At 42.0% G+C, this 27,293-nt stretch overlaps 1 protein-coding gene across 1 annotated transcript in view; it reads right to left on the bottom strand.

The window, feature by feature from the left end:
- Nucleotides 1-25,727, bottom strand: part of C1H4orf19 (chromosome 1 C4orf19 homolog) — a 117,409-nt gene extending 91,682 nt beyond the window's left edge. Inside the window, exons 1-3 of the mRNA XM_068271854.1 lie at nucleotides 25,620-25,727; nucleotides 19,299-19,384; nucleotides 16,032-16,188 (exon numbers count right to left, since the gene is read on the bottom strand). Of these exons, the coding sequence (XP_068127955.1) occupies nucleotides 16,032-16,188; nucleotides 19,299-19,384; nucleotides 25,620-25,727 (351 nt within the window). The remainder of the gene's footprint in view (nucleotides 1-16,031; nucleotides 16,189-19,298; nucleotides 19,385-25,619) is intronic.
- Nucleotides 25,728-27,293: the final 1,566 nt, after the last annotated feature.

Here is a 27,293-nt window from a genome sequence, read left to right as displayed (position 1 = left end):
ATGCGAAATTACGTTATGGTTTAACGCGAAATTACGTTATGAACGAAACGCGAAATTACGCGTTGAAAATTACGCTTACGGTATTTTCAATTACGATTTTAATGGCAATTACGCTACCATAATTTCGCATCGTAATAGCAAATTTCGCATGCGTAATTATAGTAACGCGAAATTTCAAAAATTTCGGCTCCACACTAGGTATCAGGTACTGATTGGGATGAAGTTTGAACCTGAGTTAAAGTTCTTTTTTTAACTGTTTAAAATCTGTTAATCTGAGTCTTTCTGACTTTGCATTACACCACAACTCTCACAGAGGCTCAAACACACAGAGGCATACAGTGGGATGCGAAAGTTTGGGCAACCTTGTTAATCGTCATGATTTTCCTGCATAAATCGTTGGTTGTTACGATAAAAAATGTCAGTTAAATATATCATATAGGAGACACACACAGTGATATTTGAGAAGTGAAATGAAGTTTATTCTATTTACAGAAAGTGCACAATAATTGTTTCAACAAAATTAGGCAGGTGCATACATTTGGGCACCCCAAAAAAGAAATGAAATCAATATTAAGTAGATCCTCCTTTTGCAGAAATTACAGTCTCTAAATGCTTCCTGTAGGTTCCAATGCGAGTCTGGATTCTGGTTGAAGGTATTTTGGACCATTCTTCTTTACAAAACATCTCTAGTTCATTCAGGTTTGATGGCTTCTGAGCATGGACAGCTCTGTATAACTCACACCACATATTTTTAATTATATTCAGGTCTGGGGACCAAGATGGCCATTCCAGAACCATTCCAGAACGTTGTACTTGTTCCTCTGCATTAATGCCTTAGTGGATTTTGAGCAGTGTTTAGGGCTGTTGGCTTGTTGAAAGATCCAGCCCTGGCTCAGCTTCAGCTTTGTCACTGATTACTAGACATTGGTCTCCAGAATCTGCTGATACTGGGTGGAATCCATGCGTCCCTCAACTTTGACAAGATTCCCAGTCCCTGCACTGGCCACACAGCCCCACAGCATGATGGAACCACCACAATATTTTTCTGCAGGTAGCAGGTGTTTTTCTTGGAATGCTGTGTTGTTTTTCCTCCATGCATAACACCCCTTGTTATGCCCATATAACCCAATTTTAGTTTCATCAGTCCACAGCACCTTATTCCAAAATGAAGCGGTTCTGTTTGTGCTGTGGGTGAAGAAAAGGCTTCGACTGTATCACTCTCGCATACAGCATCTCCTTGTGTAAAGTGCGCCGAATGGTTGAACGATGCACAGTGACTCCATCTGCAGCAAGATGATGTTGTAGGTCTTTAGTGCTGGTCTGTTGGTTAACTCTGACTGTTCTCACTATTCGTCGCTTCTGTTTATCCAACATTTTTCTTGGTCTGCCACTTTGAGGCTTATCTTGAACTGAGCCTTATCTTGAACTGAGCCTGTGGTCTTCCATTACCTCAATATGTGGTCTTCCATTTCCTCAATAACAGACAGCTGAAATCTCTGAGAGAGCTTTCTGTATCCTTCCCCTAAACCATGATGGTGAACAATCTTTTTCTTCTGGTCATTTGAGAGTTGTTTTGAGACCCCCATGTTGCTACTCTTCAGAGAAAATTAAAAGAGGAGGGAAACTTACAATCGACCCACTTACATACTCTTTCTCATAATTGGATTCACCTGTGTAGGTAGGTCAGGGGTCACTGAGCTTACCAAGCCAATATGAGTTCCAATAATTAGTTCTAAAGGTTTTGAAATCAATAAAATGACAACAGTGCCCAAATTTATGCACCTGCCTAAATTTATTTAAACAATTATTGCACACTTTCTGTAAATCCAATAAACTTAATTTCACTTCTCAAATATCACTGTGTGTGTCTCCTATATGATATATTTAACTGACATTTTTTATCGTAACAACCAAGGATTTATACAGGAAAATCATGACGATTAACAAGGTTGCCCAAACTTTCGCACCCCACTGTAAATAACCCTTTCAATGTCTGCAGCATATGTCACATGTCACTCAGAGGGAGAGGGCAATACACACTGCTATCACTGTGGGTTGATAATGACCATATGATGTTAACTAATGCCCAACAAATAGCAGGTTCTTCAAATTTAGAATGAAATAATTTATGTACAAGTTAATTCTGTATACATTGCCATAGTCTCTAATAATTTTAATAATAAAGCTTATATGGTATTATGAAATATTACATTTTTTAAAAATGTTTTTTTTTTGTCACTTTTCTGCATTTTACAAAAATATTTTTAACAGTAGTACTTAATTATTAAAATGAAGGTTTATTATTTGCATAAGCATTTTTTTGTATATTTTTCCAAAAATATTTATTTTGTTAAATATATCTGTATGCAACACATTACAGCCAGCACTGGATAAATAAAATATACATTTATTTGTTATAAGATTAAATTATTTCAGTCTAATATATTCATATACAGCATTTAGCTGCTATAATACTGGAATGTGGAATACAGGCTAAATTCCAACATTAGTAATTATAGCATAGTTGGCAGAGTTCCATGCATGGATAATTATGGCATGCTAACATAGCATGATTATAGCTCAGTGAGGAGCTGGCAGCAGGCTGCTGTTTCGGACATGTATGTGTCATTTTTCAAGCCAAAAGGTACAGTAGTTTTCGGTTAAAGTTATGTCTGGTGAATATTTAAAGTGTACCCGAGATGTGACGCGTTGAGATAGACATGTGTATATACAGTGGCAAGAACAAAAAAACCTATGCTGTGCTCCTTTTTTTTCTGCCTGAAAGAGTTAATATCCAGCTATGCATCTGACGGTTTTCTCCTGTTGGGACCCAGTCAGGCTATAGGGTCCCTCACTGATAACAAATTGCAGCTATAAAACACTTTCCTAAGCAGATAACTGGGCTTCTGACTGCAAGAGAAAAGTTAAAAAGGTCAATAGTTAATGTATTTTCACTCTGGGACTCTTGAGACACTGCAATTGAGCAAAGACAATAGAACATCTACTTTGTACATTTTTTTGCATAAACTAAAATCATGAGATGTCTAAAAAAAAGTCATATCTAGGAGTAGGAGGACCAGATCCAGTTATATATCTTAGTTTATTTTCATCTCGGGTTCACTTTAAGTAATGATTATTAAGAAGTTATTTTGACATCGTGTATTTGTGAATGTGTTATCTGTGAACAGAAAGCACAAAATGGGTGAATGCCAGTCAAGCGTCAGATCATATATTCCCACATGCATTCATTCTTGCAAGGCTTTCAGATTGTAAAATCTTTCTCAGTCCAAATGTCAATTTACTACACATGTGCGCAAGTAGTCATGTTCACAACGTCTATGAAATTAATTTGGTGGCCAGCACTTGCCATTACAAGGGGGTAACTGTGACTGTCCATAGGCTTTAACCACTCCATTACCGCCAGTACTAACACCTAACAATACGGGGCTATTTTGGTGTTTTTAGAATGTGACACTTTGTTGGATTTTAGCTTTTATTTTATCTAAGAAAAGAATACTTGGTATTAATAAAGGAAAAAACAAAAACAAAATAAACTAGTAAGGGTCCATTTATACTTAATCAGTTGGTGTGCGTTAGTGTGCGTTGGTACCCGGTTTTTCCATAGCAGTGCATTGTGAAAAAGATTTCAGTTAAAACGCGTTAAAGAGGAACTCCAGTGAAAATAATGTAATAAAAAAAGTGCTTCATTTTTACCATAATTATGTATAAATGATTTAGTCAGTGTTTGCTCATTGTAAAATCTTTCCTCTCCCAGATTCACATTCTGACATGTATTACATGGTGACATTTTACTGTGGGCAGGTTATGTAGCTGCTCCTAGCTGTTCTGGCCTTGCAGACAGCTCTAAACAGCCATTTCCTGTCTGTGAACATTGTTACATTGTGGCAGTTTGCCCGGAGTACCGTACGGTACCAGAGCCTCTTGTGGGAGGGGTTTCAGCACAAAATCAGTCATACAGCGCCCCCCTGATGGTCTGTTTGTGAAAATCATTATATTTCACTTGTAAAAGGGGGTATCAGCTACTGATTGGGATAAAGTTAAATTCTTGGTCGGAGTTTCTCTTTAAGTGTGAAAGGTGCCATAGGAAAACATGGGCATTACTTTGAAAATCAGTTTTCTTTCAGTTATAACTGAGAGCAACTGATCAAGTGTAAACGAGGCCTTAGGCTTTGTTTGGGGCCAAATATTTAAACTCCCACACAAAAAAAGCTAAAAGAAAAGATCGAAATACATAAAAAGAATTATACAATATATATATATATATATATATATATATATATATATATATATATATATATATATATATATATATATATATATATATATATATATATATATATATTTAAAATAAATACATTTTGCAATCAATAAGGCTACTTCTACATGTATACAGAATATTGCTATGCGTTGAACAATATAATCGCATAGCAAACCCCTTCAGTGATCCCTGCAAACTGAAATCAACTTGTAAACTTCAGTTACTTACTTACATTTTTTTTCATATAAGTAATCATTCTAAACCTAATCCTATTCTGTAGCTAATATTTTACAGCAGAGAGGACATTTTGAGTTTAATTCCACTTTAAATATTGCTTGGCTACTTGAGTTTAGTTCCATATTGTTTGGCTACTTAAAAAAAAAAAAACAACAACCATAAAACAACAGTTTTTTGTATCTAAAATGTTTCAACAAACTTGCACTACAAAAGGATTTCCACTCAGTGTGAAAATATTTGTAAACATATTTTTTTTTTACTCATGATGATGATCTAAAAACTTTTTCTGTAAAGCAGCACCAGCTTCAAGTAGTGAGCTCATAGCAGCAATGGAGGAGGTTCTACAGTGACTGCAGTAGCATAGCTATAAATAATGCAGAGGCTTGTACTGTACATAATGCACAGCGGCAGCGGATCTGAGCATTATTACCTGTTCCTAGCAGCGATATAGGTTCTCCTTCATATCATGTGACGGGGATGGAAGCCTGGTGCTTGGCTGGCTGCACAGCACTGGACAGGAAGTGAAGCGGAGCTGTATCACTATTGGGAGCAGGAAGTGCATAGTGGTCCGCTGCCTGCATTAATGATGCAAGGCTGGCCCCACAATAGCTACAGCTCCCAGGACCCTCCCCCCCAAGAGAGCGGGGGGCTATTGTTATGCTCCTTATTGTCTGTAACGCATGATTATTATACATACAGTTCTCGAAGCGGGAGGAGAGCAGTGTAATATTACTATGATGCGCCAATGGCTTTGTACCTACCTACACCCAGAGCCGGATCATCCACAAAGCAACCCTAGGCAGTTGCCTAGGGTCTGGAGAGAGTCTAGGGGCCTGGTGAATGCCGTTAGCCCCCACCAAATCTCACTAAAAAGCCAGGTAACTATCAGTGGTGGGCAAAAACCGCTATCTTGCCTAGGGCCCCTTTCCATCCTAACCCTTTTCTGCCCACACCGCTGAGAGGCAGCAATATTAGGCGGATATCGGCAGGATGAATGAAGTTACATTTATGGTTATCTGTGTCCTGAATGGCCATATAATGTAGTACATGAGGAATCGTATGTGAACAGAGCCAGCTGACTATGCAAACAAATGCAAATCTGTGCTGGTATCTTGCAGCTCATTCTTTTACGCCTTTAGTTCAGCTGAAAACCAACTTTTATCCAATATAAGATACAGGCATGTCATGTTAACGAGCTGCAGCCGGTATAATAAATAACCACACAAGTCTTGGAACCCGAGGCAGTGGTAATTGGCTTGCTTTACTGCCTGCAGTGCTTATTTGTACTATGATAAATCTGCACAGTATAACCAGTTTTACTCACATTCTTTAGGGATTCCGTGACTTGCTGAGGTTATTTGTCCTAATAGTAGAACACCTCCCACTGTTACTTGTCACTCCAGCTCTTCCAATTTACACTCTACCTAACTGCTGAGGCAAGCAGGTTTTTCCACCTCCTAAAATAAAATTAGAGCTCTTTAATTGGGGCAGCGTGCATCTAGCAGCACAAGGTAGTACACTCAGATAATTGCCTGCTCTAAAACAGTACCTTGCTTATTACTAATACTACAACGCAGAATCCTGGATGTCTGTGTAATACATACAAAGTATTTGAATCAGGTACATTAGACACCTTGTTTCAGAGATTTCATCTCATCTGCACCAGCCCTGATGTGTAGATATACCACATACCATGGCTTTAGGCCTACTTTTTATGGATGCTTTTTAGGTGGTGTGGAACGTCAGCAATGCTGAAGCTGAAATACTTTGGACAAATAATGAGAAGACAGGATTTATTGAAGATTACTCTGATGCTAGGAAAGATTGAGGTCAAAGATGGCTAGATAGCATCATGGAAGTAACAAACATGAGCTTGTCCCTCAAGCTTCGAGAGGCAGTGCAGGATACAGGGACTTGGTATACTGTGGTCCATGGGATCACAAAGAGTCAGACTTTACTGAATAGCGACTGAACAACAATAGATAGGTATATGAAATGGGAAAAATTAGGAGTTAATGCAGTTATGCAAATTTTGTATGCAAATGTATTCAGCTTGAAAACAGACATATCGAATTGCACCTTAGATAGAAAGTTTGATTAGTCCATTTTCAAGCTGCATACATTTGGATAAAAAATGTGCATAATCCTGTGTCAAGCTGGAAATCTTGCGCCACATTGACCAACCCTACAAGCTTCCTGGAATTGGTCATTCATGGAAATGTGCTGGAATACACAAGTAATGTTTTGGGACATTATGTTTGATGTGTCTAAGTAAGCCTAGTACCTGGTGACCTGCTATCTATCTGGGTCCACGGGAATGAAGATTTTCCTGTTTGGTACAACGGGGGAGTAAAATCTTCCCTATTAGAATTGACCAACAAAAATGGAGACATTTGATCACTTCCCAGTGGTAGAGCAAAAAAGAGTTTTTATTGTTATACATACAGTATGTCTGACCCCATTGCAAATATGTCTACAGTATGTATTAGCTTGAGAGAGAAGGTACCAGGAGATTAAGGGACAGAGACAATATAAAGAGAACAACCAGAAACAAATAGTGCAGACAGGAATACACCTAACAAATTCATGTACAGAGTAAAGTACAGTTTTTGGGTTGTCACTATGTTGCTACCACCATGCCCATGCAGGGGATTCTTTCGACCCCAGTTTGGATTAAAGCTGAAACCCCAGTGGGCATGGTCCGGGAGGATCCCCTTTGTCAAGGTATAATTAAACAGGACTGTTCGATTATACCTTGACAAAGGGGACACTCCAAGGCCTCAAAACAATTGTTGGTGATGTTAGCTATTACAGTGTACATGCGGACTGCAATTCTAGATTGGACAGAGGTTTAGAAAATGGGGAATCATAGCAGCCATTGCAAGTACAAGGAAGGAAGGGGGGGGGGGGGGATTGACCTCAGAAAGCATCAGCAGCCAACCAATAAGAGGAAGGAGCAGAGAGTGATGGTCTAATTACCTGTGCAGAACATCATAGGCTGCATTATGTATTTGCTGTTCTCTCTGCCCTTAATTAAAATGGCGCCTCTGCGCTTTTGCTGATGGGAGCCACAGCTCCAGTTTTCTGAAGTTTTGGCTGAACCTTACCACCAAGAGAAGCTGGACTAACATGTGGGCACTGCTACAGCCCACTGACCTGACAGTTGCCACAGGCAGAAAAGAGGCCTCACCATGCTGTCAAGCCTGCTTACCATCTGGTTATCACCTGACTGACTTCTTAGCACTACGGTATATGTAGGTACGGGAATTACTACCAGGCGGCAACCTCAATGAGATTTCTTTGTGACACTCAGAAAGAAGCCGCAGCAGCCAGACGAGCATGGCTAGTACTGGAATAGACATTAATCATGTGTTACACTCTGCCTGTCGGCGAATAGAAGCAGTCACAGCAACTTTTGAAAGCATTCCTAAATGTCACAAAAAAAATCTTAACTTACAAGCCACATATGGTAAGCATCAATGCTTTCTGCACCAGTCATAATGTATGACGTATCTGACTACAGCCCACCAGCTATTTCTCCTAGCAACCAATGAGTCTGTCCCTGAGAGGGCAAGGGAGACATTCATCAGTTGCTAGGAAGTGAACAGAAAATGTTCTACAGTCAGACTCTTACAGAAACCACAGAAAAGGAAAAAAACATGCCAGAGATCATTCTTTCTTGAATCACTGAATCCAGTTACTCTAAACCTCACCTATGCTAAATATAAATTTCCCTTCTTAAAATAGAAGGTATTTGCAATTATTCAGCTTTATGTGAGCAAGAGAGATCTCCCATCATGCATCCCTGCTGAATATGCAAATTATCCCTTCATTTCCATTAAAGCCAGACCACACATCGAGAACCACTGGAGTACGCTAGCGATGCACTACCAACTCACTGCCGGTTGAGCGATATCTTCCTTCTGGTGCAGTCTACCAAATCTGAATTTTTGGCCCAAATCAATTGATCGAGGATTGTTTGCGCTATCGATCAGTGTATGGCCACCTTAAATCTAGCCTACGCTAAAGGACAAAAAGTCAGCATGACTCCTTCTGGTAATGGCACAGATAACAAAAAGACTTCCTAAGGATTTATACCTTTATTGCTATCTTTATCTCCAATCCCTTGGTCTAAGCATTATGAAATCAGCACTGGCATCCCAAAGACGGTTATAAAAAGCTAATTATCTCATTCGCATCATTTACATTGTTGATTTTTACACTGGGGACTTCTTTGACATATGGAGCTATTTTTATAAAAACAAATTAGAACACCAAACTTAATTGGTTTCTCATACATTAAATCAACAAATAATGTTACAACTAACAATGCGAAAAACACATAAATATGTAGGTTTAAAAATAAATAAAAGTAGTACTTTCCATAAACATATTTTAGTGCTGGTTTTATATTAGTAGGAAGTGATATTACAAATAGATGCTGGGTAGCCCTCTCTGTATCTGTAACTTGGTGTAATGCTGGGAAAACATGATGAGATTTTTCAGTCGATTTACTGTCCGATCTTATTTCCGATCGATTTTCCAATCAATTTTCTTATCTTTTCTTATCAATTTCCATTCACTTCTATGAGAAATTGATCAGAAAAACGATCGACAATAAAATCAGACATGTCGTAAATTATCTATCGAACCATTTATCTGCTGAAAAAACGTATGGTGTATTCCCAGCATAAAGGCTCCGCAGACTATTATTATTTAGTATTTATATAGCACCTACATCTTCTGCAGCGCTGTACAGAGAATATAGTTGTCACTAACTGTCCCTTAGAGGAGCTCTCAATCTAATCCCTGCCATAGTTGTATGTATATATATTTATTGTAATCTAAGGCCAATTTAGGGGGAAGCCTATTAACTTATCTGTATGTTTCTGGGATGTGGGAGGAAACTGGAGTGCCCAGAGGAAACCCACACAGACACGGGGAGAACATACAAACTCCTTGCAGATATTGACCTGGCTGGGATTCGAACCGGGGACCCAGCACTGCAAGGTGAGAGCACTAACCACTACACCACCGTGCTGCCCATGACCCAGTCCACAGAAGACCAGTGCTATAGCAGTCTGTGCTCTAGATCTGCTGAGTTATCGAATCCTGTATGCTTCAATAGAGATAAAGAAATATGATTCTGAGTGATTTGCTATTTAAAGAACAGGTGAACTTAAAATGTCAAGTTACTATTATTGATTGTATTTATAAAGCACCAACATATTACGCAGCTCTGCACAATAGATAAATCGGGTTAACATACAAGTTAGGACATACAAGAAGCTCACAACAAAAAACAAGATCATACAAATGTCTTAGGTGACAGTAGTTGAATGTCTTTGTCTGACAGTGAGGTTGCCGGTATGTGCCTGTGGACAAGATCAGGAGCTGTAGGTCGGGCAGGTCCTGTGCACTGATTTGTAGTTCACCTATCCATTCAGTGGCAGCCCTTGGTGTGGGACCCACAGAGCTGTCTTCACTCTCCTTCTGGCCCATACAACATCACCAGCACGCCGAAGCAAAGAAGGTGATTTAGGCGCCAGTGGCACTCTGGTAAAACGGGCACCTCATAGACACCAATGTTAATTGCAGCTAGGCCCCGATAAATATCACAATTAGGTGTTGTGGATAGCAGTGAAGGCAGGACTTATATTCAGTGCCTCCTTTTCTACCAGATATACTTTCATTGCTGTATGCAACTATTTGTTTGGCCAAATGTGACTATCATTTTGTATGTTGGCTGAAGCTGTTGTTTGTACAGTAGACAGGAGGACTAATATGTTCGAGCGATAGCTGCATATATAGTGAGATGTGGTCTTTGTAGGATTGTGTTTACAATAAACACATACCAGTTTCTCAGCTGGTGTCATTTAGCCTCCAGAGCTATTTACCAAAACAACTATGGCCACAATTGACATTTGTACAAGTGATAATAAGGCAGGTTAAAACTTATCACAACACATCAATCAGTATTTTAAATGTTAATTGACAAAATATGCTTGCCTTATTAACATGTAGTGATAAGCTTTCGCAGTGAGAGTGTAGTCTTATCACTCCAGTCATTAAGTTATCATCTCCGTAGTTATTCTCACATGCAGTAGACAGGTAGGGGAGGAGAAGCAGACACAAGTAGGATGCAGTTCCACCCCTTTCTTCTGCCAGTACAATTACAGCTAGCCTGTGCAGGAAAGCCAGGGAAGGAGAGAAAGAGAGGCTGTGGCTGTGTGCTTGTGGCTGCATCTGTGTGTATTTCTGTGTCTGTGTATATGTGCGTGGTGTCTCTCTCCCTCTCTCTCTGTGTGCCTGCTGTGTATGTTTCGCTCTATACAGAGTCCACTTCTGCATAAGCAAGTAAAAATTAAAGCAGACAGCTCAGAATGCTTCACTTTACATTGCAGTCTGTAGTAACACTCCACTTAACAACAGCTCAGGCCATTCCTCACAGACTTTACAGTTATCACTTGCATTCTTCTCTGTGAATTAACATCCTGGCCCATATGCAATCAACTTGTTCATCTGAGTTATCAACTAAGAGATAATTTTAATCTTCTCTTTAAACTAAATTTTCAGAATTCTACAGTTGAAAAAGTACAGAAAAGCTGGTGGAAAAGTACTATCAAATTTATTTTGAGTATTTCCTTGCTTGCTGGTTGCTTAAAAGGCATTTTATGACAAGAGACCTGATTCACAAAGCGGTGCTAACAGTTAGCACGCTGGTGAAAAGCCCTTTATCATGCCTAAACTCAGTTTAGGCATGATAAGTTTAGGTGTGATAAGTTTAGGTGTGATAAGTTTAGGCATGATAAGTTTAGGTGTGATAAGTTTAGGCATGATAAGTTTAAGCACTAACTGCGTTAGCACCGAAGTGCACAGCTGATCAAAAGTTTTGCGCTAGCAAAGTCTGGTGCACATCGCATAGAGTTTAATGGCGCTGCTTTGCGTGCGGGACTTTGCACGCTATCTACACTTATCTAAAATTAGCATGCCTAAACTTATCACACCTAAACTTATCACACCTAAACTTATCACACCTAAACTGGCTTTTCACCAGCGAGGTGCAATGGTTATCATGCCTAAAGTCTCTAACTGGGTTAGCACCGCTTTGTGAATCGAGCCCAAGGTGTGAAAATATCACTTAGGAGAAAACTCAGGAGAAAACATGAATTACTTATAGGCCCGATGTATTTAACTTTAGAATTACAGTGTTATTTTAAGGATTGAAACTTTAATGTTAGAAATCACTCCTTAACTTAAAGGAATACTATCGATTCACATCTTTTTTTCAATTGACACAGGAATTGTTTGGGAAGTGCTGCTAAGTACTGGTGTATACATTTTAGTAGCAACTTCTTTGTTTACTGTTAGCAAAATACATTCAAACTTTACTGACGCCAAAACTGACGGCAGACTGAGCCATGAGGAGAGGGGAAATTCCCCTCACACTTGATCAGTGAACTATATGTGTAGCTCTGTGTGTGACAGAGGAGAGAACTCCCAACAGCTGCAGCTCCTGTGTCCTGTGTTTCTGACTGAAGTGTCTGAAGAGAGCAGAGGAAATGTAACTAATTGTGACAGCTTTTCATACTGTTTTTGCTTTCAGAGTTTGATATGTTTGATATTTGCTTTCTGTAGTCTGATATGCAACTCTGGCTGTGCATTGAAGCAGACACCCCTTCTGCAATTGATTTGTCCCAATATAGCTAAATCCTACCCTCAATAAATTACAGTTTTTGCCTCTGATATTTAACATGAAAAGTAGGAAAATGTTTACACAGCTACTTAGACATTATTTGCACACTGTCATTTTAGAACACTTGGGTATATCGATAGTATTCCTTTAAGGAAATAATCCTTATTTTAAGTTTAGCCCTAGGTAAATTGCTTAGTGACTACTAAATGCTTTATCAGCATGGTGAGAAGAGTAAAAATTGCACAGACTAATTATAAAAGACAGGAGATGAGCTTAGTGAATTGTGGCCCATTGTCTGTTGGTTGATATATGATAGACCAGTTTAACCCCCTTGCCTTTCCAATTACTGCGGCAAGGGGCCTATCGCTAGCTACATGATAGCCGCTGACAAGCGGCTTCCCCCTACCTAAACCGATCGCCGGCGGCGTTCTACACAAGCAGGAAATCCCGTTGAGAACGGGATTTCCTGCAGGGCTTCCCCCGTCGCCATGGCGATGGGGCGGGATGATGTCAGAGGGAATCCACCCCTCAGCGCTGCCTGGCACTGATTGGCCAGCCTGCGCAAGGGGTCTGAGGGGGGGAGTGGATCAGCGCGACAGGTAGCGGCGAATTGGCGGCGAGCGGCGGCAGCGGGGCCTGAGCAATCCTCAGCTCGGGATAACCAGCAAGGAGGTTAAAGAAAGTGTAATGAATCTTCACAGCATAGAGATGCCTCACTAGAATTTTTAGTTAAAGACACATTCTTTGCCCACTACAGAGACAAATGATGGAGTACTGCTGCAATGACCTGCTACACAGGTCCCTCACCACCACCTCATGCAGGTCCATGGTTTCTACTATAATCTTGAGATTCTGGGGAATATTGTGTTTCTTACTACTTAGCATGCCTCATGCTGGGAATACACGATGAGTTTTTTCAACAGATTTAGTGCCGATTGATTTTTTTTATCGTTTTTTGATCAATTTCCATTTACTTCTATGGGAAAATAGATCAGAAAAATGATCAAAATCAGATCGGACCTGTCGGAAATTATCTATCGAGCCACCTATCTGCAAAATAAACTCATCATGTATTACCAGAATTATAGTCAAAAACAAAAACACACACGCACACAATCTTAGCACTAAAAAGTGTACCCAATCAGCAAGAATTTGCCAGAGCACAAACAGCAGGAATAACATATGCAATTGCTACAGATCAGTAAACCATATAAAGGAAATAAAGATGCAAATAAATGGCCAACAACCTTGGCTGCACGTCTATAGTTGCAGATAACGATTGAATGGTGAAGGCAAAATGTAAACCATAAACAACAAAACAACTGTCACTACTTGTTTCTGGGCTCCTCCCCCTTCATCATCATTGTTGTTTATGTCTTATTACAGTCAAACTGGAATGACCAACCCAGCTGCTGAATCCAGAGAGAAGAGAAAGAAATTAGTATTGCAGCTCCAAGCCCACTTGCTCTGTGAAAGATGTCTTCTATCCAGCACATTGCTTCTGTATGCAGTTTATATTCACTTATATTCACTTATGAAACTGCTTTCAGAAATTAACTTTTTTACTTTTGAGTTTATTTGGGCTTTAAAAGCCAGTATTCTGAGGTTGCTGCAGTGTGTAGATGTTCTTGGAAGACATGTAGATTTGATATGCAGGAGCATCCTGCTTTCAGGAAACTTCCAGCAGCGCACTACGATAAGGGGAAAGCTCCCTTTCTTGCGGTACATGAACACATTTTAATTCTTGTAGGCTTTTGAGTTTTCCTACAACAAAAGCTGCACATGTTCTCTCAGGCAGGGAACACACTTGTCTTTCAGTTTTCTGCACCCATTTTTCTGCATACTTTTTCTGCACACCATGGGCTTGATTCACTAACCGGCGCTAAGCTAAGTGTGCCCTAAGTGTTAGTGGGCGCAAACCAAGGCGTTAGGTGGTTTGCGCCCACACAGTTGAAATAATCCCACTCACTGCGTGGATAATAGTGCGCATTGCTGGCCCTTTAAAGTTGTACCCGATGCAACGAAGATGCAACTTCGGGGGCACCGATGCGTCCTTTTAGTCGCATTGGGTGCGACTTTTAAGTGCCAGCGGGTGCAACGTTATCGTCGCACCACGCACTAATATCGGCGCACTTGTGCTGCGCGCGCAGTGCACGGGCTGCGCGCAAAGTAGGTTTGCGCACACTAGCGGCCAAACAGGGCTTTTCACACCGGCGCTAACACTTAGAGCCGGTTAGTGAATCAAGCCCCAAGTGTGTTTCTATGCAGGAAAACGCGCACGTTTTTTCATAGCAGCTAATGTAATTGATAGAGAAAACTGACAAAATGTGCAGAGTCATCATGCAGAATGTCCATTTTTTTCTGCGTGCGAACAACATACAGTATCATGTGTGAACTAGCCCAATGATTAACACGAGTTCTCAGTTTTTCTGTGCAGAAAACGCGCACGAAAACAGTCAAGTGTGTTCCCTGCCTCAAGCACAACTTCTCAGCGCGCTATATGCGTACTCCAGGGGGTACTTCTCATGAGTCCAGCGGTTACTCGGGCTTGATGCCGTAAATTAAGTATAGTAAATTTAGAGTTTTTGAAAATGATAAAAATAAAAAAATCCTATATAAACAACACCACCATATTACGGTAGTATTTTAGCTATTAAAATGCAATAGTAAACTCTTGGGTTTTTTTTCTTTTAGAAACAATTACCATTTACTAAATATATCTGTCAAGGAGTACTTGACAGAGCAACGTTACCATTTCATGGGGTACGTTGTGAGCACAGGCTTTCAGAAGGGGTACATACCAATAGAAGGTTGAAAAAACACTGCTCTCAAACACAGGTACTCAATACGCAGTATACGTTCCCCACGGGGGACTAACAGAACTGGGCTCAGACAGTACATAGACTTGTTACTGACTACCCATTAAGGATTCAAACAAGATCTGAGGTTAAAAAAATGATAGATTATACACAGGGGCCTAACTACAAATCACTGGGCCCCCCAGCAAAACTTTGATGGGAGCCTCCAATGTTCACAACCTTACCCTTGCCTAGCCCTGGAGATCTTCACAGCCTGGAGGCCCATCTCACAAGGGTCATAAAACAAGTGCAGCCACCGTAATCTTCACACCCATAACAAGTGTAGCAACAAAAACACCTGATCTGCAGGATGGACCCCTTTATCAGAGGAAGGGAAGTAGTAGTTGGGGTCCCCTTACAGCTCTGGTCCCACCTGCAGTCACAGGGTCTGCTTGCCCATAGTTACACCCCTGATTATACGTAAACAAACAAGAATCAGCACTTTTATCTCATTAAAATCATGACGTAGTATTTGAAAACCTTTATACACAATCAAAAAAGTATTGCTACTAAATATAGGTGTGTGAGAGGTATGGGAGATGATGTTACCTACAACGGGGATACTGGGTAACCGCCGTCATCCACAAAGGGGTACATACCGCAATAGTGCTGAGAAACACTGCTGTCAGAATTGATAAGTACAGCATAAATGCTGTAAAATACGGCACAACAAAAACACTGGAAATAAAGAATAAAACAATATGACCTCAGACAGACTTCAGTAGCCAATACAAAAAAGCAAAATGCCGCGTTGTAAGGTCTGTTGCAACAAACACAGCTCTACCTGTCACAGCTCTACCTGTCACAGTTTCTCCTTGCTGTAACAGTGCTTTGTTCCTGCCTCAACAGGTGTGTCAGAAGGGAACACGATGTATGTGGCAAGTGCAGCCGCACAGGTGAAGCCAGCACACTACCCTATATCTCAGGCACCTATAGAAGCACAGTGAAAGGATTCGCTTACCTGTACTCTCCAGTCTGCTGGGACACTGAGCTCCTTCCCAGAGCAGGTCCCATAGCTCCTCAGCCTGTCATCTGGATTTGAATGTGAAATGAGTGTGAGTGGCTGCAGCAGCCTCCAGTTTGCATGACCTCTTAATGAGGGACGGGAGCTGGTGACTCTGAGAATTAAGTGATCACGTGACAGCCCATGAAAACACATTCTTTCATACTTCCTAGATGTACTGAATGTGTAACTCTTTACCTGCAGGCTCAGTCATAGCCAGTCAGCTACTGCTTTGTACACGTGTGGCACAGGGAGACCTGGCAGTTTTTTTTCCCAAGGCAGTATGGACAGGTCAGGTTTATGCAGCAGCTGTTGCTTCGCATTGGTTTACTTATTTTTTTTTTTTGTTCCAGAGACGTGCATAACAGGATTAGATGCTAGGACAGGTGAAGGCAACCTGAGCCGAGACATGCAAACTGCTCTTTGCATCCGATAATACTGTACTGATGAGGGCTGCTCTTCATAATATATCACTGATTTGCAAGCCTGTGTTAGCTGAAATACTCAGCAATAAAGGAACTTTTTTTTTCTTTTTTTTAAAGACGATCTCTAGGAACACCAGTAAGTAACACAGGTGATACAGAGAATACATGAATATCATTCAGCCAAAACATTAAAACCATTATTGTGTAACTTCCCCTTGTGCCACCAAAGCAGCTCTGTTCGTTCAAGGCATGGATACCACAAGACATCAGAACAGATGTGTAACTATGGGGAAAGAAAAAGGAGGAGGGGGGGGGGGGGGGCAGGTATGTGGGGGTTGAGACAAACGTTGGCCAAAATTCACTAAGCTTATCTCCTGTCTTTAATAACGATTCTGAGCTATTTTTACTATTAATACCATGGTGATAAAGCATTTCATACTCACTAAGCAATTTACCTCAGGCAGACCTTAAAATAAGGATTCTGTCCTTAAAGGAGTTATCAGGGATTTTGAAGCAAAATAAGGCTCAACACACACCATACAATCTTGGTTGTTCAATTTTACCACTTTCATGTAGTATAAGAGCTTATCCAATCAATCATTCAAGGTATTTTCAATCTGCTGGCCCTTATACTACATAGATTTGGTAAATCTGTACAACCAAGATTGTATGGTGGGTGGTGAGCTTAAGTGCTACTTACCGGGGGCTTCCTCCAGCCCCAAGCTCCCAGCATGTCCCTCGCCGCAGCTCTGCCGCCAGCCGTTCGCTGCCGCCCGGTGATGACGTCAGGCCGACCTGGATCAGAGGAGCCCAGTAGGCGCGCTATTTCAACTGCTTTATTAGCTCTTTATTGGTGCTAAGCTGGCAATGATCACCTCTATATTTGCTTTGATTACTTGTTGCCATTAATAGACTGTTATCCTCCCCAGCCTACACCTCTCTGATACTGTAGTCCTTAGCAGGTTTTCGTGCACCATAGCAATTTTTCACATTTACATATTAAAAAAGCCTGTGTAAAATATGTATTTTGGGGAATAATTTTGCCATAGATTCCCTCTGCCATGCCACTGCCTGGGTTTTTGTACAGTTTTGACACCTTTTTTAAAGAAAAGTTATGGCTGCAAATATGCCCTGAAGGTTTCTGAAGTTCACCTGCCATTAAAGAGAATCTGTATTGTTAAAATCACACAAAAGTAAACATACCAGTGCGTTAGGGGACATCTCCTATTCCCCTCTGTCACAATTTCGCTGTTCCCCGCCGCATTAAAGTGGTTAAAAACAGTTTTAAAAAGTTTGTTTATAAACAAACAAAATGGCCACCAAAACAGGAAGTAGGTTGATGTACAGTATGTCCACACATAGAAAATACATCCATACACAAGCAGGCTGTATACAGCCTTCCTTTTGAATCTCAAGAGATCATTTGTGTGTTTCTTTCCCCCTGCATCTCTCATGCACTGAAGTTTCAGGCTGCTCTTTTCTTCCTGCAGACAGCTTTGCCCTTGTCTGTAATTCCTCACTATGTGAAAGCCCAGCCAGCTCAGAGGACGATTTATCCAGCTTGTAAAAGATAAGAGAGAAAAGAGAAGCTGCTCTAATCTAAATAACACACAGGCAGTGTGCATAGAGAGGCCTGGAAGGGGGAGTTCATAGCAGAACCACAACACTGAAGAACTTGGCAGCCTTCCAGACACAGGCTGACAAGTCTGACAAGAGAGAGATAAGTTGATTTATTACAGAGACTGTGATAGTACAAAGTGCTGCAGTAAGCCAGAACACATTAGAATAGCTTTTGGAACTTGTAGGATGATAAAAAACAGGATGCAATTTTTGTTACGGAGTCTCTTTAAAGTCAGTAAGGTTCGCTGCAAATGTTCGGTTTGCAAACTTTCATGGAACAGTTCACAAACATTCATTCATGATGTTCATCCATCACTTATGCTCATTCAGTGTTTCCCATAACGATAGGTGCCTGATTGTTAGGGCAGCTATGTGGGGAATGAACATAACACAGACATGCTGCTCAGCTATAGCCGAGCAGCATCTACCATTCTATGGAGAAGGGAAGCAGATGGGGGGGGGGGGGGGGGTGTTAAGTAGAGATTATCAGAGAAGCTGGCACCAGATGCTGGCTTAAGGACAGCCTGTATGTCACTCCTGATAGAGTTGTGCTCACGTGTAGTCGATGCAATGGAGTAATGTAGATGAAAAAAGACGGAGCACCAGCTCTGCTCATAAGGTTTATTGTGACACACCAGGCGTTACAGGCATACAGGAATACCAGATATAGTATAGGCAAAGATACCGGCAAAGATAACCGCTTCCTCAGAGACCACAAACGGTATCGCTACCGTTTGTGGTCTCTGAGGAAGCGGTTGTACCGTGAAACGGCTGTAAGGCCGGTATCTTTGCCTATACTATATCTGGTATGCCTGTAACGCCTGGTGTGTCACAATAAACCTTATGAGCAGAGCTGGTGCTCCGTCTTTCTTCATCTACATTACTCCAGATGGGGGGTGCAGGAGCATGCTGAGTCACTAAATGATGACTCATGAGACACCTGGTCACACACTAGATTCTGGACATAAGGCAGCCATACACTGGTTGATTGCCACCAGATCGACCAACAGATAGATCCCTCTCTGAACAAATCTAATCAGAGAGGGATCTAATGGATGCCTATACACTGCACACAGATTTTGAATGGATTTCAGCATGAAATTGATTCACAATCTGTGGAGCTGCCCCTGCCACCTGCCTCAGGTCATTCCTGCTCCCCCCGCCAGCAGCAATACATTACCTGTTCCTCCGGCGCGAGTCTCCGGATCTGTGCTGTCCCTTTCTCCGGCTGGTCTGCTTCATCTCCTCCTCACTTCCTGTCCCATCCTGTGAGAAGGGGAAATTCAAACAGTAGAGCGCCCTCTACTGTTTGAACTTTTGCTGGTCACAAGACGGGTCAGGAAGTGAAAAGAAGATGGAGAAGATTTGGCCAGCCGGAGAAAGGGACAGTACGAACCCGCGGACTCGCCCCGGCGGAACAGATGAGATCATTGCTTGCGTTGTCGTTGCTGTCTATCGGCGGGAAATCGAGTTAATGTATGGGCACCTTAAGACCTTGTAGAACAGTCATCTTGCCTGAGTTTTTCCTAGTATGTGTACAAGTCATAAAACTTGATGGATCAAGAATGGCCTGATTAATATTCCTTTAATATTCCTTACTAGCCGACCCGCGGCGTAGCATACGCCGCATAAGAGGGTAGAGGGCAGGAAGGGGGTTTTGGGCACAGAGGCGGGGAGGGGGGTTGGAATCCCCCTTAACTGGCTCCCCCATGTGTGCTCTACCTCCAGCTTAAGCTCAACAGGAACCCCCCCCCCCCTCACCTGGGTCCCCCATGTGCGCTCCCCCTCCTGCTTTAGCACAGTAGCAGCCGCCACTATTAGTAAGAGGCAGCGGGCGAGGATGACTCACCTCTTCCGTGTTCCATCGTGCGTTCCACTGTCATCACTTCCTGCAATGCCACACACTGTATTGGTGTAATTTGCCTTTTTAAAACAGAAGGAAATCTGCAATAATTCAGCTGTAAGTGAACATTTGTGGTTACCCACAATGTACTGCTACTAAATATGCAAATTACCCCTTTTCCCCCTTGGAAAGCCAAGCAAGCATCCAGAGCCACTGGTGAATAGCAAGCATGTAGCTTTAAATTTCACACAGTCATATCAAACCCACATGTGACAGCCTGTTTCAGACTTTAAGTCCTCATCGGCACATGGCAGGGATTGCTACAGCTGTATGAGATAGGGCTTGGACCAGTACAACAGAGTAACCAAGCAGCTCAGGGTGACCCAAACCACTCAGAATGTATAGGGGGATAAAAAGGACCAAAAAGCCCTCCTACTAAAATAAGCAAAGCTTGGTGTAATTTGCCTTCCTAAAACAGAAGAAAATATGCAATAATTCAGCTATAAGTGAACATTTGTGGTTACCCACAATGCACTGCTACTAAATATGCAAATAATTCCTTTTCACCCTTAGTAAGGCACCGTTCACACTTGCGTTTTTGCAAAAAACGGAACGGATGTCCGGATCCGTTCTGTGCGCATCCGGACCGGATGCGTACGGTTGCACTCAGGATCCGTTCCGGATCTGTTCCGTTTGCATCCGGTTTTTCATCAGTAGGTGATTAGGTTGATATCCGGATCCGTTTTTAAAGAGATACAGACTATATAAATTCTTGGGGGTCTGGGAGGTCTGCAAAAGCCCTGGGGTCATTGTTGGAGACAGCTTGACGTGTGGAGACCACCCTTGGATATAGAGACTGCAGTTTGGACCATGGATCCAGTGTTTTTGTACTTATTTTGCCTGGGAATTGTCTCCTTTTTGATTTGTACCTATACTATGTGGGAAGAAGGCGTGCTCCTCGCAGGAGATGGTGGGTGCACCAGGCAGGTAGCTGCTGCACCTGTAGAATCAGGTCCTCAGGTGTGTAGGGCCTCACCTCTTCGTCCGACATGCTGCCAAATATCTCCAGCCACAAGTCACTGCTGCTCCACTCCTCAAACGCTGGGCCCATGTACCATCCAAAATGGCCGCTATGACCATAGAAAACGTATAGGAAGTGGGTAAAACGTCCAGATTTTTTATAGCCAGTGTGTTGTCTCCTTTCCGTTTCTCATTGGTTCAGCTGTGCGGATGGTGCAGTCAGGATCCGGTCCGGGTGCGACGGCTGGATCCGACGTACGTGAAAAATAGAGCAAGTTGGAAAAGTGTCTGGAGTCCGGATCCAGGCCGCGTGGAACAGACGAGTATGTACGCATCCATAGACTATCACTGGATTGTCAAATGTCCGTTCTGTTGTTACAGTATACGTTCCGGATCCGGTCCAGAAAATCCTGACTGCTAACGCAAATGTGAACCCTGCCTAAGCCAAGCAAGAACCACTGGTGTTTAGCAAGCCTATAGCTTTACATTTTACACAGCCATATCAAACCCACATGTGACAGCCTGTTTCAGACTTTTGGTTCTCATGACTTTTGGTTCTTATCTGTACATGGCAAGGATTGATATGGCTGTATGAGATAGGGCTTGGACCAGTACAACAGAGTAACCAAGCAGCTCAGGGTGACCCAAACCATTGGGAATGTACAGGGGAATAAAAGGTACCAAGATGACCTGCTACTAAAAAAAGCAAAGCTTGATGTAATTTGCCTTCTTAAAACAGAAGAAAATCTACAATAATTCAGCTATAAGTGAACATTTGTGATTACCCATAATGCACTGCTACTAAATCTGCAAATACTTCCATTTCACCCTTGGTAAGCCAAGCAAGCCTATAGCTTTAAGTTTTACACAGTCATTTCAAACCCACATGTGACAGCCTGTTTCAGACTTTTGGTCCCCATCTGTACGTGGCAAGGATTGATAAGGCTGTATGAGATAGGGCTGGACCAATACAACAGAGTAACCAAGCAGCTCAGGGTGACCCAAACTACTAAGAATGTATAGGAGGATAAAAGAGACCAAAAACACCTTCTACTAAAAAAAGCAAAGCTTGGTGTAATTTTCCTTCTTAAAACAGAAGCAAATCTGCAATAATTCAGCTATAAGTGAACATTTGTAGTTACCCACAATGCACTGCTACTGAATATGCAAATTATCCCTCTTTGCCCTTGGTTTGATATGGCACTACTTCTTCTTCTTGATTGGACCAGCCCCTTCTTCTTGCTTGGACCGGCCCTGGGGGCAGGGCGCTACTTCTTCTTCTTGCTTGAAGGTTGATGCACTTACTCTATTATATATATAGATCCCTGAAGCTTTTCAGGGAACATAAGCATTTAACATATTAATTATGGCAATTTAATGTCAACATTCGGGATAATCAGCTATGCATATGCATATGGTTGAGTGAATTCTAGCCCACCCATTTGTTTGCTTGTCTTCTGTGTCTTGTGAGTCTAGAAAGTCATCCTGTCTAGACAGTTACTCACACCCAGCAATGGCCACCCCAATGGAGGTGTAATAGTATTCCTGACAAAACAATTCTCATATGACCCTAACTTCTAGCTGAAATTTAAAGTCTTGCAATACTCACCCCTATTACCTTAGATAAGTAGCTGCAATGGTAAGCATATAAACATTAGCTATAAGGACACACACAGCCAATGGCATTCTGTCACTTTGGCACCATGTTTACAGAAGACTAGATCCTGCTGGCTGTTTAAATTCCAACAACACTTCAAACAACTTCTGGTTCTGGAGACCACAGCTCTGCAGGAAAGACCCCAAGAAATCAAGAAGAAGCCATCAGTCCTGGATTGAACCTTAAAGAGAAACTCTGACCAAGAATTTAACTTTATCCCAATCAGTAGCTGATACCCCCTTTTACATGACAAATCTATTGCATTTCACAAACAGACCATCAGGGGGCGCTGTATGACTGATATTGTGGTGAAACCCCTCCCACAAGAAGCTCTGAGTACTGCGGTACTCTGGGCAAACTGCCACAATGTAACAAGGCTCACAGACAGGAAATGGCTGTTTACAGCTGTCTGTAACAGCCAGAACAGCTAGAAACAGCTACATAACCTGCCCACAGTAACAATGTCACCATGTAATACATGTCAGAATGTGAATCTGGGAGAGGAAAGATTTTACAATGAGCAAACACTGACTAAATCATTTATACATAATTATTGTAAAAATGAAGCACTTTTTTATTACATTATTTTTTAACTGGAGTTCCTCTTTAACTTCTATTTAGAATCAAAAAAGAGAACAAACCAAGGACGGTATAACACTTTTATGATAAATGATCCTTTTTATTTAACCACTTAGGTCTATCTGGACGGAGCTCTACCTCTGACACAGGCGACCTGGGTTTGAATCTTGGCTCAGCTGTTCAGCAAGCCAGGACCTATTCAGTAGGAGACCTTGGGCAAGACACCCTATAGAGTGCTCTAGTGGCTGCAGCTCTGGCACTTTGAGTCTGCCAGGAGAAAAGCGCAATATAAATGTTCTGTGTCTTGTCATGGTGTGCTACTTGGCCAATACGTGGATTTGAGAATCCAGCAGGTGTCCCCCATGAAGGTTTCAAGATTCAAAGCACTGGGATTTTTATCAACGGCTTCTCCTGAGTGCGTAGTTCCTCTCCTGTTGGAAGCTGCTGCATCATACCGTCCTTCCTCCCCCTCCATAGCAACAGATGCGCCTCTCTGCTATTGCTGTATAGGGCATGGCCTCCAGACTGTCACCTGAGGAAGTCCCAATCGCTTCGGTGGACAAACATTGCGGGTGTGTGCACACCTCTATTCTGCTGAAGAAGCCAAATCACATAACAATCAATGTAAGAGTATTATCATACCCACTTGCATATGATACATTTCAGTAAGGTGTGGTACCATGTGGCAATTAGTGCTTCAGGACCAGGGGTGTAAAAAGAAGCTGAACCAAAAATTGTCATGGGGCCCCCTGACCCCGCCTCTCCATCCTTCACTTCCCATCATCCCCCTTCCCAGCAGCGTAAGCACAGGGAGCAGTGGGATATTTCCCAGTGCTGCATTGGGTCTCCCCCTGGAAGTCACTCGCGCTATGCTGCATACCTGGCTCCTGATCACGTGACTTGCATCGGGAGCTGAAGGATGGCAGCATAGTGCGCGTAGCAGTCGGGAAGAAGAGACACAATGCAGCACTGGAGAACTGCAATTACAGAGATTTCTATATGCTTTCTTTATTTCTCTTTCACCATTCTTTAATCCCATGGGATCATGAATAGCATAACATCTATAAGAGCAACAGCAACTAGCAGTTGGTTCAGTTCAATGTTCTGCTTGCCAGTGAGCCATACAAGAAGAAAGGTGTATTTTTGCAAGGTTATAAAAATGGACTTTCTATATTTTTCATCTTCACCAGGCACATAATGGAACACATGAAATGCATGAACTGTACAGTAAAATCTCTTTACAAAGGTTAATCACCACTGCATGCATTGCATGTGTGTAAAACAACCAATGAACTGTACTGCTTCCTGGAAGAGGACACCTGTAAAATGACTAATTACTCAGTACAGCTGCTATCACAATATAGAGTGACGTCAACCGAATAGGAACAGGCATAGTCTGTCTAATATTCCTTATGGTTACGAAGTCTAGTCCTCTGAATTGCAGAACTGAACTAATGTTTCCTAGCAGATAGTGCTGTGGCCATGTTTTCACTATAATTTTAACAAGAAATGTCACACTTTCACTCTGATCAGAATATTTGCCAACAAAATATTTGCCAACAAAATATTTGCGAAAATATACAGGCATGAGAAAATGCCTTTTGGCCAAATGCATTGAAGTGTCCTGCAATAGTGTAGTGAGGCTTAAAGAGACACTGAAGCGAAAAAAAAAATGATGATATTATGATTTGTATGTGTAGTACAGCTAAGAAAAAAAACATTAAGATCAGATACATCAGTCTAATTGTTTCCAGTACAGGAAGAGTTGAGAAACTCCAGTTGTTATCTCTATGCAAAAAAGCTATTAAGCTCTCCGACTAACTTAGTCGTGGAGGGCTGTTATCTGACTTTTATTATCTCAACTGTAATTGAACTGTTTACTTTTCCTCTGCTAGAGGAGAGTTCATTACTTCACAGACTGCTCTGAAAGACTCATTTTGAATGCAGAGTGTTGTGTAATCTGCACATATTAGAGAATGATGCAATGTTAGAAAAAACACTATATACCTGAAAATAAAAATATGAGAATATTTTCTTTGCTGCTAATCTTCTAGTAATTATTCATAGTACACAACCAATTCATTATATCATATTTTTTTTTTCGCTTCAGTGTCTCTTTAAGCGATAAAGTGCAGAGATCGGTTCTTGCCTTGTAGCACCTGCTGGGAGAGGGATAGTGGAATTTACTGGGGAAGGAGAGTTCTGGATACAGGGCCATATCTCAAGCAAGCCACTTGAGGACCAATGCCCTTAGCGGCACTTGGGGTGGGTGATGGGCATGCTGGCTGCCGGTATTTTCACTTTTTTTGTGGTGACCTGTCCCGCCATGCATGGGGGAGCTGGCAGTGCTAGTGACCAGAGTGAAAAAAGCTCTGCCAATCTACAAACTGCAGCCTGCTCACCTGTTCCAGGCTGGAATCCGTTCCTCGCAGAAGGGCTATGGGAAAATGGCTTCTGTAGCCCAGCACTGAAGTATATTTGTGTCTCCAGTGCTGGACTCTGGCAGCCATTTTCCTGTAGCCCTGCTTGGCATAGAGATTTGAAGATCAGGGTGTAACACGGGAGGCCAAGAGAGGAGTGTTATGTCAGGTAAGTAGATTGTTTTTACTTTTAGGCTACAACCGTCACCAATATTACCAGGGATATTAGGGGGGCATAGACTTAGGGGAGCACTGCTACATTATGTGTATTTTGGTGGGAATTAATGCCACATACATGGGCTTGATTCACTAAACGGCGCTAAGTGTTAGCACCGGAGGCAAAAGCCACTTAGTGCCCCTAAAGTAGCTTTGCACGCACTAACTGCCGTGCAAAGCTACTTCGCGTATAGCCCCGCTTAGTGCGCATGCAGCGCCCCGGTAATAGCGCGTGGTGCAAAGATAACATTTCACCCTCTGCCCTGTAAACGTCACACTTGATGCGCTGAAAACAGCACAGCAATGCACTGCTTCAGGGGACACCCGATGCGCCGTTTTTAGCGCATCAAGTGCGATGTTTACAGGGCAGCGGGTGCGACGTTATCATCGCACCGCGCACTATTACCGGCGCACCGCGCTGCGCACGCACTGAGCGGGGCTATGCGCAATGTATGGGCGCAAACCACTTAACTCCGGGCTTTGCGCCCACTAACTCTTAGGGCCGGTTAGTGAATCAGGCTCTATGTGTATTATGGGGTTATGAAAGCCACTTTATGTGTATTTTGGGGTAATTAATGCCGCATTATGTGTATTTTGTGGAGAACACTGCCGGATTATTTGTATTTTATGTGTATTTTGTGTAAACGTTTGTGGGAACACTGCTGCTTTTTGTATATTTTGTGGGAATGCTGCCTCATTATGTGTATTTTGTGAGAGCGCTGACACATTTTGTGGTATTGCTGCCTAGTTATGAGTAACTTGTGGGAACGCTGCTGCATTTTGTTTACTTTTGTGGGAATGCTGCTCGTTATGTGTATTTTCTGGTAACACTGCCTTTTTATGTGTATTTTGTTGGAACGCTACCTCATTATGGGCTTGATCCACAAAAGAGTGTTAACTGATAGCACGGCCGTTTTCACTTGCTTTTTCGTTTTTGCGCGCGATGGCAAATTTTTGCTCACAAGCAAGCGTGTTTTTGCGCGCAAATTATATCGTATGCGCACAAAAATAACCTTGCTATCAGTTAACACTCTTTTGTGAATCAAGCCCTATGTGTATTTTGTGGGAAATGCTGCGGCATTATATGTATTTTGGGGAAAAGACTGCTGCATTATGTATATTTTGGCGAGAAACACTGCCGCATTATGAGGTTGATTCACTAAAGAGTTGTAACTGCTATCACAGCAGTTATCATGCGATCTGCCACGCGTGTCGCTTTGCGTGCATAAAAAATTACTCCGCGTGATAAACAAAGGTTTATCACGTGATCATGCGCTTGTTTCACGCACGCGATCATGCGCAAACCTTTGTTTCTTACATGGAGTAATATTTTACGTGCTCAAAGCGCCGTGCGCGGCAGATCGCTTGATAACTGCTGTGATAGCAGTTATCACGTTTTAGTGAATCAAGCCCTATGTGTGAAATGGTGGTGCATTATAT

Source organism: Hyperolius riggenbachi, chromosome 1, assembly GCF_040937935.1.
Source record: "Hyperolius riggenbachi isolate aHypRig1 chromosome 1, aHypRig1.pri, whole genome shotgun sequence".
In the NCBI taxonomy this organism is placed as follows: Eukaryota; Metazoa; Chordata; class Amphibia; order Anura; family Hyperoliidae; genus Hyperolius; species Hyperolius riggenbachi.
The sequence above is the reverse complement of the archived record's forward strand: the minus strand, read 5'-3'. Positions and strand labels throughout refer to the sequence as shown.